The 15,780-nt window shown below is 39.7% G+C and overlaps 1 protein-coding gene across 1 annotated transcript in view; it reads right to left on the reverse strand.

The window, feature by feature from the left end:
- LOC121514073 (A disintegrin and metalloproteinase with thrombospondin motifs 16) overlaps positions 1-15,780 on the reverse strand; it is an 88,770-nt gene that overhangs the window by 40,253 nt on the left and 32,737 nt on the right. Inside the window, exons 6-10 of the mRNA XM_041794151.1 lie at positions 15,581-15,664; positions 14,651-14,810; positions 10,400-10,505; positions 7,143-7,280; positions 170-323 (exon numbers count right to left, since the gene is read on the reverse strand). Coding sequence (XP_041650085.1) covers positions 170-323; positions 7,143-7,280; positions 10,400-10,505; positions 14,651-14,810; positions 15,581-15,664 — 642 coding nt within the window. The remainder of the gene's footprint in view (positions 1-169; positions 324-7,142; positions 7,281-10,399; positions 10,506-14,650; positions 14,811-15,580; positions 15,665-15,780) is intronic.

Raw genomic sequence — 15,780 nt, forward strand, 5'->3', positions numbered from 1 at the left:
CTGTCCTTCTTCTGTCCTACATTCTCCTTTTCCTCTGCCTCATTCCCCAGATCCCACTTTCAGTGTCTTTCTGTTTAGTTTTAGTGGTTTTGCTTAGAAAACCCCTGGATGAGTTACAGAATGGTGGCCTGTGGGATAGAAAAATTGATGCAACATCAGTTTTTTTTACCTTCTTAAAGTCCAGGGTGCAGAGCTTTGCCTTCTCCCCAAATTGCCATTTACACTGTGTGTCTGCGTCGTACAGCTCGCCAGGCAGCTTCTCAGGGTACCGATACTCCTTAACTGCTCGTGGTTCATCTGATAGGCACAGAGCCTGTGCAGAACTGCAGGAGAGGAATGGAGAACAAAAGATGAATGAATGGAGAAGAGTAGAAAACTAAGAGTACAAAGTCACAAAAGTCACAGGGGAGAAATAAGGTTCGAAAAGAGGGTTAGCAGACTGAGGAGAGACCACATTTTCCAACTTGAATACAATTGCAGTGAAAATGAAACATAATCAGTACCCTTTTTAGCACCACAACAAAAGAAATAAGAATCCTTAGCACCCAGTATTAGGTAATTTCTGACAAAACTAACAAAAAGTGCAGGGAAACTCCTGCACATAGGCCAAACATGGTCTATGTTCTCAGTGCGTCTGTACCATTTAGTCAGTACTCTCTCTCTGTCTTTTGCACCAGCCTTAAGTTAAAAATATGAAAGAATACTTTCCAAAGCTTTTAGTGTTCTCTCCATCAATTAAAAAAAGACGGTATAATTTTAAAGCACATCAGAATTAATGAGTCAGGTGATGTCAAACATACACTATAAGGACAAAAGTATTCAGCCACCTTACCATTACACCAACATGGACTGTAATGATACTGCAATCAAATACATGTACTTTAATAGGAGTTTGTCCCCAATTTATAGCTATAACACCAATCATTCCTCTTGGAAGGCTTTCTGTTGAAATTTGTGAATGCCTACAGGAAATCAAATCCTGGTTCTCCTCCAACTTTCTAAAACTCAAAACCAAAGTTCGTCTTATTGGCACTAAATCCACTTTAACCAAATCTGACAGTTTTTCCTTCACAATTGGTCGTTCCACAGTTTCTCCCTTCCTTCAGGTTAAGAGTCTGGGTGTCATCCTCGACAATACACTCTCTTTCCAACCTCACATCAGTAATGTTACCAGGCCTGCTTACTTCCATCTCCGTAATATAAATTGCCTTCGCTCTTCCCTCACTCCAACCTCTGCTGCTATTTTAGTTCATTCACTGGTCACTTCCAGGATTGACTATTGCAACTCCCTCCTCTTTGGTCTCCCCAGAAGTCCCTCCACAAACTTCAGTTAGTCCAAAATTCTGCTACCTGCATTATTTCCAGAACCCCATCCAGCAGTCACGTCACTTCAGTTCTTCAGCAGCTACACTGGATCCTGGTCAGCTACCGCATCAACTTTAAGATTTTGCTCCTGACCTTCAAAGCCACCCATAACCTCGCCCCTCCATACCTTTCTGACCTCCATCACATCAGCACCCCCTCGCACTCTCAGGTCCTCTTCCTCTCTCCACCTTACAGTCCCACCTGCCCGCTTGACCATCATGGGCTCCAGTCGCTTTGCTCCCAGACTTAAGAAAAATGTCTTGGTATGCTGAAGCATTAAGATTGCCCTTCACTGGGGATAAGGGGCCTCCCACAAATCCTGAAAAACAGCCCTATACCTTTATCCTTTCCCACCAAACTTCACAGTTGGCATAATGCAGGCAGGTAATGTTCCCCCAGCATCTACCAAACCTGGACTGGCAGCCGAACAGAGAGGTGGGATTCATCACTCCACAGAACACATTTCCACTGCTCCACAGTCCAGTGTTGGTGTGCTCTACACCTTCCCATCCAATGCTTGGCATTGGACTTGGTGATGTGAGGCCTGCGTGCAGCTGTTCAGACATGCAAACCCACTCTATGAAGCTCTCGCCACACAGTTTTTAATGACAGTGGATGTTCAGAACTCTTTAGCTGTTCTCTATCAGTTTTTGACCCTGCTCTGTGACTTTACATGGTCTTCTGCTTTGTGGCTGAGTTGCTGTTGTTCCTAAATGCTCCCAATTATTAATATTACTAACAGTTGACTCTGAAATATCCAGCAGGGATGAAACAAACCATCTGATTGCTAAGGTGCCATCCTTTCACAATACCTTTGAAGTTACAGAGCTCTTCAGAACGACCCATTTTGTATCACAAATGTGTGAAAATGGAGACAGCATGGCTAGGTGCTTTATTTTTTAAATCTGTGGAAAGGGGTCTGATTGAAAAACCTAAATTCAATAATTCACAGGTTTGGCCAAATACTTTTGTCTATATAATGTACATGCAGATGTTAAAAAGTCAAACAGATGTGATTGAGTGTCTGAATCTGAGGTAGCCAGTATGTAAAGCTTCATAATTTACACACAGAGCTTGCTCCATCAGTCCTACTTTGCTTCATCGTTTCCCATTTTGGAGACGATTGTAAAGTGTTTCCATGGACACATAACAAGCTGCCAAACTTGAGCCCTGGGAGTAATGGTTTTTAATGCATCAGACACTCAATTACGACAGACATAAAAAAAAATCCTCATCCCTATCGCTCATATCCTAACACCAGCGGGGGGGTTTCCAATGTTAACTGATATCACTGGTTACTATACAGAGATGTTTTACTGCTTATACACTGTAGTCTGGGGAATTTAATACAAGAATATGCTGGAAAGAGCATGAAAAGGCAAATATGTTGGAAGGGCTCACTGTGTTAGTGAGTGGTCCTGATTGCTTTAGCAGAGTCTATGTGTGTCTGTGAGATTTTCTGTAGCTTTACAGCTCCTTTGTGTCTGCACAGAACAATGGCTGTTCTGCAAGTGTAATATTCTGATATTCAACTTTATTCCCATTATAAAGTTTCTGAAAAATACATTACTTTTACAGTGTTCACACATCAGCAGGGCCACAAGTAAGGCCTGTCGGCAGGCACAGTCTGTCACTCATAAATTTACAAGGCCAATGTAGCTAATGTGAAAAGCCTCGGGACAGATGTGTTTAAAAAATAGCTTTTTGTGTTCACTGATGGATCTGCAAGAGGCTGAGAACAAAACATTTTCCCAAAATTTAAGATGGAAGCAGTTTATGCCACAAGATTATCATCAGCTGGGTATAAATAAATAAAATTAAATGAGAAAACAGGCGCCCATTCTTTCAAGGACTCCTGGTAGATCTGCTGATTCATCTCTTCCAGACACAGAGGTAATGAGGCAAAGCACGGACTGTTCTGTCCATAGATTTGATAACAATCAGACAAAAACACTTTCATGTTCATGCATAGACAAAGAAGCTAATAGAGTTATGTTTATACATATCTGACAACGAAAGAAGCTTAGAAGTACAAAGCTAACATGGAGAATATCAGATTTCATCACCTTAGGACTTTGGACATGCATCATAAATTGCAAACACACTGTCCCTTTTAGAGTTATAAATAAATTTGAGGGTTTTTTGCTGTAATATACACAAAACATTCAGATTTTATCCATCCATCCATCCATCTATCTTCTTCTGCTTATCTGAGGTCAGGTCGTGGTGGCAGCAGGTGAAGTAAGTCAACCCAGACATCTCTCTCCCCATCAACATTTTTTAGCTCCTCCTGAGGATTTCCAAGGTGCTGCCAGGTGGAGGAGGCATCATGATGTCATACCTGAACCACCTCAACTGGCTCCTTTGGATGTGAAGGAGCAGCAGCTCTGCTTCGAGATCCCTCTGGAAGTCCAAGCACATTACCCTATCTCTAAAGCTGAGCCCATGGGCCTGCAGGCACCCTCCTGAGGAATCTCATTTCAAGCCACGATCTCATTCTTTTAGTCACTACCCAGAATCTCGTGACCATTTATGAGGGTTGGAACATAGATCAACCTGTAAATCAAAAGCTCTTCACCACAACTTTACAGTAAGGTAAGATCTTATGCCTTCATCAAATACCTCAAAAACATGACTGGTCATAGACAAATGCACCCCATGAAACTTTTCAACTAAGGTAATTAATATGGAGATTCCTAGGTAAATCATTTCACATCTAGTTGCGTTAAGACAACTATAGTCTACAGTAAACAAAATTTCACACCAAAACAGTGCAAAGTTGGTTTACAAAATGTGATTAATGTTAGAAACTTTAGCACTGTTGGCCCTCAAGCATCTTTGCAGGTTAATGTCCACATTCCTGAGCTGAAAATTGATTATATGTGAGTATAACCTGACACAGCATCTAGACAACTTTATTCCCACTTTCTAGATCAAAATAGTGCTAAATTGCATTTTCTAAAAGATGCTATCACTGCTATTAGTTCACCATTGTTTACATTGGGTTATAGAATATGTTGGCTGCATCGCAGTAGTTATTAATAAATAGCCACAGGGTTAATAGTGGAAGGTGGCTGCTACTGAATAACAATAACCTTTACTGACCAGTAATTTTGGTGCTGATTACAAAGGGACCAGAATCTAACTGCTTAGCTGGCTAATAATACACTACTCGAGATGAAAAATGATTTTCAAATACTTAAACAGACATCAATTGCTAAAAGAAAAAAAAAAAATTGAACATTTCATGCAACTAGTATCTCAATTTAAAAGAGGGCCCAGTTGGTGGGCTACAGCCACCATCCTGCATTAAAAGGAGTCAGTTGAAGTGGCTCAGGCATCTGGTCAGGATGCCTCCTGGTCACCTCTGTGTGGAGGTCTTTCAGGCTAGTGCAACTCAGTGGAGACCCAAGGGCAGACCTTGCGAGAGGAGTCTGGCTGAACTCTGATGGCCCCTTTTGAGGAACATTGTTTGTATTGAGACACCTGTATCAATACACTCTAAAATTTTCAAAATAAAATTGGATTAAACTTTCATTAAGGGTTAGGGTATGGGTTAAGGTAAGGGCTGGGATACCTAAAGTTAACGTAGCAAAAGCTAAGCTCACAAAGTAGCTAAGTAAGCTAAATAGCTACGTTAGCTTTAGCTAAGTTTGCTAAAGCACACATTGCTAAAGCTAACCTAATCACATTAGCTTATGTGAAAACATTACTTACACAGCTAGCGTAGCTATGTTATCTCTAGCTAGAGCTAACATAGCTTTTTTTTCAATCTAAAACTTGAAATACATTTTATTGGAAAATTATGGCACTTCAGTTTTGACATAGATGGCGTTTCAAAAGAATGGTCTGTGAGGGTAGCCATGAGAGATGCATGATTTGTTGCCAGACTGTCTTGGACGGAGAGGAATTATTTATCCCATTTGGGTTTGGAACATCTCTGAACCCCTTGGAGGATCTGGAAAATGTCTCTGAGGAAAGGGATGCCTGGTTTTACTTTCTTTGCCTGTTGTTGTCGTGAACCAACCCCAGATAAGTGGAAGGAAGGGATGGATAAACAAATTGACAGATTTTTTTTGTAATTAATCAGTTAAATGATCTATTTAACTTTGTAAAGTCAAGGAAAATCAATAGTTTTGTGAGTTAAAATTAGCACCAAACAAAACTAAATCTTTTTGCCCATTCATGGCAGTTTCCATTATGTGTTAGCATCAAGCAAAAAACCTAGATGTACATCTTGGTCCCTCATTCAGAATCTTTAAATTGTCTTCAAATAATTGACAGTGACCGTCAAAGAGTTAGTTTTCTTGAAATGCACAACCTTTGTAATCAAAACCACTGAAACTAATGCTTCAGGTGTGGAAAAAACAGCATGTTTGAGAATCTGGGAAAAGAAATGGGCCGTCAAGAGGGTCAAATTTTCATTTATCACCGCATCCTTAATGGCTTTCACCAGTGGTCACACAAAAAAAAACACAACTTCAAGTAACTTTGGAGGAGATTCAAGCTCTACTGAAGGTAGCAGATCTATGTTAGGCACAAAGAGCTCAGATAAAACATCAGAGTGTACATACAGTGTTTGCTCCTACCTCTACATCATAGCTGGCCGAGGAGAGTTAGTTTGTGATGTAAACTTGGCTAACACAACACTTTCCTCCATTGCAGACAAATGCAGAATTATTTAGGAGTCTTGAGATACACTTGGCCAGGAAACATTTAGTTTTTATACCATTTTGTTGATTGCAATTAAGAAAACATGCAGCATTTCAGCTTTTTTTTTTTAACATGCAGTGATTACAGTCAAAGACCTTGTTGCTTCAGTGGTGCAGAGATCCCCTCCACGTGGCCTCAGGGGGTGATGGGAGTTTAATATAAGGCTGACAGGCCTAACAAGGGTGAGGTCACCCCAGCTCTAATAACTCAGCGAGGAAATACACTGTCTGTCTCCACCACTCTGAGAGGGGAGACCTGACAGATCGGTTAACACACTGGTAAATTTAGTGGAGTGTACTGGCTCTCAATTGTCTGGTTTCAAACAAACACACACACACACGCACAGACACATAGAAACACAGCCAGACACCGTGTCTGTGATGCTTGTATTTTCGCTTGCATTAGCACGCTGCATGCAAGAGAATGCACAAAACTTTCCACACTGCCATATTCTTTCCTTCTTTACATATTGAACATACAGCATGCAGCATGTAAAACAACACTTACAGAAAGACATCAGTCCAGCTCCTATCATCTATTTGCACTGTCACTTCTATTTTTCAGCCTCTCACTCACACGTTAGATTTGTTTTTCCTTGTATTTAGAAAAAAAAGCCTGTGCTGTAATAGTTATTACACAAGTTTAGTTTTTCCCTCAGCACTCTTTAGATCATAGCAGTATTTGTAGCTGATACATCTCCTGCTGACATGTTTTTTCTACAACACATGTTCATCTATCAGTAACACATGTAGAGAAATATAAACACAATGCATGTTTAAAGGCACTTCGGGGGTACTCATGCTTTAATAATTTGGTTGTATAAACTGATACAGAGCTTTATGTCTTTGTTGCATGAGCACTTAAGAAAAGTTTGCATGAGGATTTGCTCATTACTAAACAATATGCCATGTGGATGTGATGTTATGTCCTGTAAACCTAATAGGACACTTCAAATAGAAGTCCCCATTAATGTCATTCTTAGTCACCAGCTTCTTAAATCCAATCTCTCAGCAGTGGTCACCACAACAAGAAGTTTTGCAGTAAAAGGAAATGTGGCTGCTTACTTGAGGAAGCGGCTGAGGTACTGTCGGCTGCAGGCAGACCAGGAGAAGACGCCATTGTGACCGGCTAAAGTAGGAGACATGATGTTGCCCTCAGATTTCTTACAAACATTCCCTTCACCATCATGGACCATCCCAAAACTGGGGAACAAAGAAAATTAACGTTAGCATGTGCTTTACAATAGCAAGAGTAAGTAAACAGAAATCATAGCAAGCTATCATTGTATTACTTTGCATTTTATGGGTATGTAAATGGAAACTTTAAAATTCTATATATTTTTTTGCAAAAGGAGATCAAAGAAAATGCATGAAAACATAGGTTTAACTTCACTGACGCATGTGAAATTTGTACTTTGTGGTGCCTGCAGGACCACTGAGGTGGTGACGTCTGTTTCTGTGTCTTTCTGTCTCCCTGGTTCCAGATTGGTTTGTTCTGGTGCAAATTAGAGAACAAGAGTCAGCTGTCTCTGTCTCCAGGCCCTCTAAAAACTCTGACCCTGGTATCCTGCCTGATGCCTCTCCCCTCAGCTTCCCATTACTTTTCTGAATTTTGCTTCTTGTGAAGTTGTCTTTTGCCACTTTGGTCAGTGGGTTTTCCTGCCAGTCTGTTTTATGCAATCTTAATGTGAATTACATTTAGGGTCAGTTCCTTTATGGCAAAACAAATTTGTTGTTTTACTTATCGATTATCTACCATAACATTTAATAAAGAATTCTTACAGCTTCATAAACAGGCTTCTGTTTCTTAATTGTAGGCATTTCTTCTTTTGAATGAGGAGCTAACAGTTGAGCATGTGCTTCACCTGTGTTTTCATGTACCACTAAAAATCTGAATTATAGCACGAACTGATTCCAAAGTTTCGTTTTAACACTTCAGTCTGAGTCTGACTATTCAAAAAGTAACTTCCAGTTGTGTGGGGTGGTGTTTTGCCAATATCCATGTAAACCCTTACCTGACATACCAGAAAGACTGTTTCGCATATCTGGGCAACTCCCCATAGACAGTATAGAGCTCAACAGCACCTGCCCACTGTTTTGGCAGCTCAGGTTCCAGAAGTAAAATTTTCAAATCCTCCATGGACATTTAGCAAAATCCTTATTACAACGTGTGTTTAATGCATGAACAAAGCTAACTATAGGGCTTGAAAGGGTGAAGTAGTGGAGTGGGAAAATCGCAATGCATTGTGGGCTTTGCGGGCAACTGAAATTTGTTCTATAAAACATTTACATCGGTGCAAAAACGGCATTTGAAAATGGATGAACAGGAAAAGCAACAAGACTGGATATACATACTTTTTTTTTGCAAGGCTGAGGAGACTGTGTATCCTATAATCCACTGCCATTTCTTTTATTATGAGAATAATTTTTAAAGCTTTGAAATGTACCCTTTCTGTACACATATCTGTATTGTAGTACTTATATTTTAAATGATGTCTTGATATATAGTAGTTTGCATACATATCACCTCATACTACAGCAGTATGCATGGACGGTATCACCAGCTGACAGCCATCATTCACGGGCTTGGTAGACATTTCCATTGCCCCACCATTCAGATACGTCGCTTGTCACGCTGTAGTATTGTGGGTACTGTTGAATCATTGGCTGACTTTGTGAATAAACTATGCTTTTCCTAAAAAGAAGATATCTTAAAAACTTTTGTCTTCTACGGGAGCATATACCATCCTTTTATTTTTAGGTAGCTATGGAAATCTGCTATGGAAAAAATGAATGGGATTTTTACTTCCAGATCAACACATTTCCCTATTTGGGAAATGTTGAAACTTTAAAAAAAGGAGAGCAAATGGACAAATGCTCCTTCTATCACAATGACAATGACACAGTAGGTGTCTGTTTAGGTTCTCTTTCACTGAGGTCATGATAGTTCAAAACTTTGTCAAAAAGGGAAGCTGGACTTGATTGAGCCTCAATCAAGACCTCAAAACGTCAATCAAAGCATCAAACAATTCCAGTTGCTTTTTTGACCCAGATTTGGACACTGGGTGGCAGCCACTCTCATATCAACACAGAATTCTTTGCTATCAGTGGAGCCATTTGGTGAATTAAGCTCTTTCCAAAGCCAGATGAGCAAAGAGCAAAAACATCTTTTCCACCAAGAACACTTCAGTCTGGTTCTTTTCCCTTCTTTTAACAAGGAGCTGTTGCCCAGGTCTGATAAAACTGTCACATAGCTGCTAATCTCTTCATTGGCCACTATTGTTTACCAGTAGTACAACTAAACCACACCTGTAGCTACCACTGCTTTCTCCGCAAATTGCACTGATTGGTCCAGTCAGTCTTTGACTGCAAATAAGAGTTTCAGCTTGAAGCTTTGTAAGATGGATCCACCTGACGACAGACGTGGAATCTGGTCAATCCATTAGCTTTGCTCAGTTATGCAATCCTATGTACTGCTTATTTCTTCCTAAATTGGGTAAAATTAGTCTTTCTATGCATATCCACCCCACCCCAGGGTTTCTGCTTTATTACTGCCTAAATGGATGGAAACATGGCAGAAGCAAAGCAAAATAGGTCAGAGTTGACAAAATGTATTTTTCAGAGACAACTAAAAACTCTGGATTTTTTAATGTCTCAGTAATTGAAAGGCAAATACATACGAGCTGTTCTCCCAAGTTTATAGAGATCAGCAATGCTATAATAAAAATGATCCATAGTCCAGTTAAAGAGCAAAAGAGAATGAGATCTCTGGTGTTCAGCAAGGGGAGAAGCAGAGGAGTAACATCTAGAGTGTTAGTTATGCTCATTCACAAAACAAACAAAAGGAAAACCTCAATTTTTAGCAAGCAGTGGAGGTGGGACAACACTGTCCATGTTAATGCAATTTTGCATTAACATGGACAGCACACGCTGTGTGCAAAATGTGAATGTTTTTGACTCAAATTTAACTTTTTAATTATAGTTTAAAAAGCATAAAGCTTATTGAAATCTGAGTTTTTCCAATCAGATTTGGGACACTTTTGTTTGTGAAGTCACTGAATGAACGGTGGAGTTTGATTCAGGGGGCATTTTGAAAAACAATGTGAATGGACAGAGAAAAAAAAAAAGCTTGGAGTGTGAATGAGCCAAAATGTTTTTATCGAGGTGAAATACTTGCTGCATGTGTGCCCACCTCTTAGCTGGATTACTATATTTATCATCCATGTAAGCTGTGAGGTTAGACGCTCTAATAATAATGATAATTGATCTGAATGGATATTGTGCATGTAACAATAGATAATGCAAGGTTTGGAAGTCATTACTTGTGTCCTGACTCATGAGCAATGGTGAATGCCAGACCCAGGCCTGTGTCCTCATTGATGGTACAGCTCCGGTACTTGCTGCACATCCCACTAATTGGAGCGAATCCTGCAAAACCAAAGACAAAGACAACATCAAACCTCAATTATTTCATCAGTCACTGCAGATATCTCATCTACTATGACTACTTTTGGACTGAGTGCTTAAGAAATATCAAACACTGCATAACTAGGTTAAACCTCCTCCATATGTTTAAATATGAGTTTCTGTGGGAACATTCCTGGATCCCCCTGCTACCTTTGACTTCACTTTTAAACACTCTCAGTCTGTCTTCACTTCTTCCTCATATCTCTCATTGTCTATTAAACTCCCTTTACTGTTCTGCTCCCTTTATGCCTCTTTCTTCCTCACTTTTACACACACGGCCCCCCTGGCTCAATCAAAAAGGATAATACCCATAGGGGCTGCCCTTAATGTTTTTGTCTCAGTGTCTGAAGGAGAATTTAGTCTTGTGTTTTGTTATTTTACAGCTTTAAGTCATGTGTTACAGAGCGCACAACCCCAAAGTAATGCTCCCATGTACATAACTAATGTGTATGAGGATTTTAAACATTAGCAGGCAGATTGACTGTGAGAACGAACATTTAGTTTAGTTTTTTGTGTCAGCAAAGAGGTAGATCATTGATATTTTACACTGCTTTTGATAGATGGAGGAAAACATTAAGGAACAGGGCTTTTACAGTAATGCAAATAAACTGTGTTATATACTGACTGGTAGCATGTCTGCTCGTTTTGCATTGCACCTTTGGGATTTAGTCAGAGCGTACTCGTTTTTGACTGCGCACACACCAACTCACACATGTACTCACAGACCTTTGAACTGCAGCTAATGCTAGCCTCAGCACTTTGAAGTCAAAACTTAAGTCTGGGGTTTGAAGGAAGTGTGTGCTTCCTTGCACATGTGTGTTTGAGTGTGCGTCACTCGGTGTTTCTCAGGAACACATTAAGGAAGGTTTTTTCTCACCGTGGGGAAGACAACACTGTGTTGGCATGGTCATTACCACAAACAAGCTGTTGTTAGTTTGTTCGATGGCGTACAGTCACAATGACTGTGTTTGTTTAAAGGAGAGGAGACTGTTCTGTGCAGATGATAGCTAAAGGGCTCTGAATGTTCAATGATTTAAGTGAAAACATGATTACAGTGGTGGTATGAGTATTCTTTTGGTGCTTCATCCGCAGTGAAGCATTTTATTTTATATAGAACGGTTTTCTATAGTCAATGAGCCAATGAATGTTTCAAATTGGCTCATGTTTTGTGCCATTACAGTAACCCTTTTTCAAATCAGCTAAATATACTGTAATGCTGAATTGATCCGAAAAATGCACACTTTTTAAACATCTGGCCTGGCTGATGCAACCAGCAGTTGTGCAGTGTGACAGAGGACAGAGCCATCTTTTCAGAAATAGAGGTAAAAAAAACCTCACTTAAATAGATATATCAAGGATGATAAACAAATAGATACTAAGGGCAGATGGCATAACAGTTGTTATATTCTAATGAACTATAAGGACAAAAATGTTTGGCTAAGCCTGTTAATTATTGAGTTCTGGTGTTTCAATCAGACCTGTTGCCACAGGTGTACAAAATCAAGCGCCTAACCATGCAGTCTTCATATGCAAACAATTGTGATACAAAATGGGTCGTTCTGGAGTGCTCAGTGACTTCAAGTGTGGTACTGTGAATGATGCCACTTTTGCAATAAGACCAGTTATTTACATGAATTTCATCCCTGCTGGATATTCGACAGTCAACTGTAACTGATGTTATTAGAAATTGGAAGCGTTTAGGAGCAACAGCAACTCAGCAAGGAACTGGAAAACCACATAAAACCAAATAGAGGGGTCAATGACTACTGTGTAAAAGTTGCCAACACTTTTTGATTCCATAACTGAAGAGTTCTGGCATTAATATAAGCTCAAGAACTGTGCAGCGGGAGCTTTATGGAATAAGTTTCCATGACTGAGCAGCTGCATACAATCCTCACATCATCAAATCCAATGTCAAACTTCAGACGGAGTGGTGTAAAGTGGAGCAGTGGACATGTTCTGTGGCGTAACAGATCACACTTTTCTGTTTGGCAGTCAGATGGGCAAGTCTGGGTTTGGCAGATGCTGGGGAAACAGTACCTGCCTGACTGCAGTGTGCCAACTGGGAAGTTTGGTGGGAAAGGAAAATGGCAAAGGGTTGTTTTTCAGGGTCTGGGCTGGGCCTCTTATTGAAGGGCAATCTCAATGCTTCAGCATAACAAGACATTTTGGACAATGCTATGCTTCCAACCTTGTGGCAACAAAGGGGAAGGCCTTTTTCCTTTCCAACATGACTGAACCCTAGCGCACAAAGCAAGGACTGTAAAGAAATGGTTTGATGAGTTTGAAGTGGAAGAACTTGACTGGGCTGCACAGAACTCTGACCTAAATCCCACTGAACACCTTTGGGATGGACTGGAATGGAGATTGGCAGGCCTTCTTCTACCATCAGTGCTTGACCTCATAAAGTCTCTACAGAATGAATGGGCAATAATTCAAACAGAAACATGCCAAAATCTTGAGAAAGCCTTCCAAGAAGAGTGGAGGCTGTAATAGCTGCAAAAGGGGGGTTATGTGATCAGGTGAGTTTGTTTGTTTGTTTGTTAGTTTGTTAGCAACATAACCCAAAAAGTTATGGATGGATTTTGATGAAATTTTCAGGAAATGTCAGAAATGGCATAAGGAAGAACTGATTAGATTTTGGGACTGATCCAGATCACCATCTGGTTCCAGGAATTTTTTAAAGGATTCTTTACTATTGGGAGTTAGGGCTAATGGTGGAGGTCTGCACTCTCTGAGTACTTTTGCAGTTTTTTTTATTTAATCTTTATTCTTCATATTTCTAATTCATTTTAGTTGACTTATTTTTACTTTCCTTTGTTGCTTTTAAGCCTGGTTTGTACATGTGCTTTCAGTTAACACTGTAGCTAAGCCACACTGGGCTACACCACTCTGTGATACTCTGCTATTCTTCAGTGCAATTTTTGCCTGTTTCCAGTCCAACTGCAACATTTCCTGATTTATTGTGCAAAAGAAACCATGGCCACCGAAAATAAGTGTATTATGTTCGCTCATAAATATTGAGCAGTAGTTACTGCAAAGAAAACAGAGTTGAGATATTGGAGGAAATGGAAACCAGTGGATGGGGAAATGCTTTGTACTCGTTCAGCCACTAAGAGACATGGATGAAGAAATAAACAACTGATATTTTCATAGTAAACTTGACAAGTTGTATTGCAGTCTGCAGTCATTTATCTCACACCAGAGTACACACAGTATGCCTGTAGATGTACTCGGAGATTGGCAGTCAGCAATGATAACCAGCAGACCAATCAAAGAGCTTGAAGTATTTTTCATTTTGAAATTGTTATACATTTAAGGAGGTGCAGGTCAACTACATGTGAAGACTCTTGCCTAGGGTTAAGGGTTAAGGGCTATGCGGGTCTACAGTTTAGGCTACGGCATAGCTTTGAGGTAGAAGCTTAAATCTGGCTTAACTTCTGTTTTAAAGCTTTTGTTTGTTATGGCTTTCATTATATTTTTATTAATGCTCCCATCTCCGTTCTCTGCTTTTATTTCCTAACATAGCTTGTGTAGTTTTATTTAAATTTCCATAGTTTTTACTACCTTACTCATTACTTTACCTTCTTTTTACTGCCTTTATATCTTTTTACTCTTTCAACTTCTGTTATTGCTCTCATGCCGTCTCATCACTTTACTTCTGTATTGTCTCTCTGTGTTTTAATTTGATTTCATCTCTTTCCATTGTTCTTGTCTCGTTTACTTGCAACATAAACTTACATCAAGCGCCCCTGGTTTCCATTCATGTTGCTAGGTTCTTGTGTTGCCTGAGTTCTTGAAATGGTTCTCATTAAGGCTCCTGTGATGGTTGGATTACTTTTTCAGTTGGGTTATTGTTTTATCATCTCTTGCTGTTTCAATGCTGCTTTTTCTTGTATGCTAAAACACTGTGTAAGCCTGTGGTTTTAAAGGTGCTATTAAAAAAAAATTAATATTATTACTGTTATTATAGTTGAAGTATTTAGTACAAATTGAGAGAAAAAAAAAATTAATTGTGACATTTTTCTAAAATTTGGATCAGTATTTCTAATCTTCCTTGAATTATTTTGGATCTTTTTAATGTTGAGAGGGAGGAGAAGATTTACCGAGAGTGTCACAGGGTTCGTTTTTCCATGAGCAGATGTCGAGTCCTGTGAGGAGGATGGCGTGGTCGTGGTGCCGCCCCTCCCTGCCTCCGAGCGTAGACTGCCAATGGCAGAAGCTGTTCAGTGTGTGGTCTGCATGGTGGTTGATCACCAAGCCATCCTGTGAGATAAAGCAGATAAAGGAGGCAGGCAGAGGGACAATGTTTTCTCTATTAAAGGAAGTACTTTGGCAGCATGCTATCAATTTAATCCCAAAAATCTCAGTCAAATCAAATGTTGTAACTGTCTGCTTTAGACTAATATTAAAGACAACATGTAGATTTAAGCAGGGACATTTATAAAGTGTTCTGCTAGTAGGACAACAGTGTGGGACATTTTTGTAAATTTTGGCATTCCTTGAGCTGATAGTTTCCTCTTAAGAAAGATCTAGATCTATTAACTTCACAGGTGGAAGGAAACCAGAATTCCTCCTTTTTTTCTCTGACATTATCCCCCTTTCTTTCCGTTTCAACTCCTCTTGTTCCTTTTTTTTCTCTTAAACCAAAGCTGTCCTTTCCTCTCCTGAACTCCTCGAGAATTTCCCTACTCTATCTGGCAAAGGCCCAAGGAAATGCTAAACCTATAATTAACCACTGTAAAAGTCCTTAGTAGTTAGGATCACCGCGGGAAAATCTCTGGAAGAACAAGGAGATCTAGACCTTCAGGGCATGGAAACAAATAAACAAACAAATGAGCTGTATTACTATGCCCTCAAGCTTTCACCACTATCACTTAACTGTACTTAGAGACCATAGAAATATAAAGGGCTGAATTCTGCCTGTTAACTAATACAAATATTTAGATAAATGCATTTTTTCTGTTTAAAAAGGCCCCTTTTTGGACATTCAGTTGCTTCTTCTTCATAATGCTTAAAGGCTTTGTAATAGTCACCTGCTCTTCATCCAGAAGCACAAGGCCCACGATCACAATGTTGATGTTCCCTCCGATTGTACCGTCTTTGAAGAGGCTTGACACCTAGCAGACAGAGAGGCAAAATTATTATTTTTGTCCACATTTACTTTGTGAAGCCTAATTCTGAAGTTCAGGAGAGTGTTTCCTCCCTTTTGTCCAACACAGCTTTTTGATTGGAT

This window comes from Cheilinus undulatus, linkage group 8, assembly GCF_018320785.1.
Source record: "Cheilinus undulatus linkage group 8, ASM1832078v1, whole genome shotgun sequence".
NCBI lineage: Eukaryota > Metazoa > Chordata > Actinopteri > Labriformes > Labridae > Cheilinus > Cheilinus undulatus.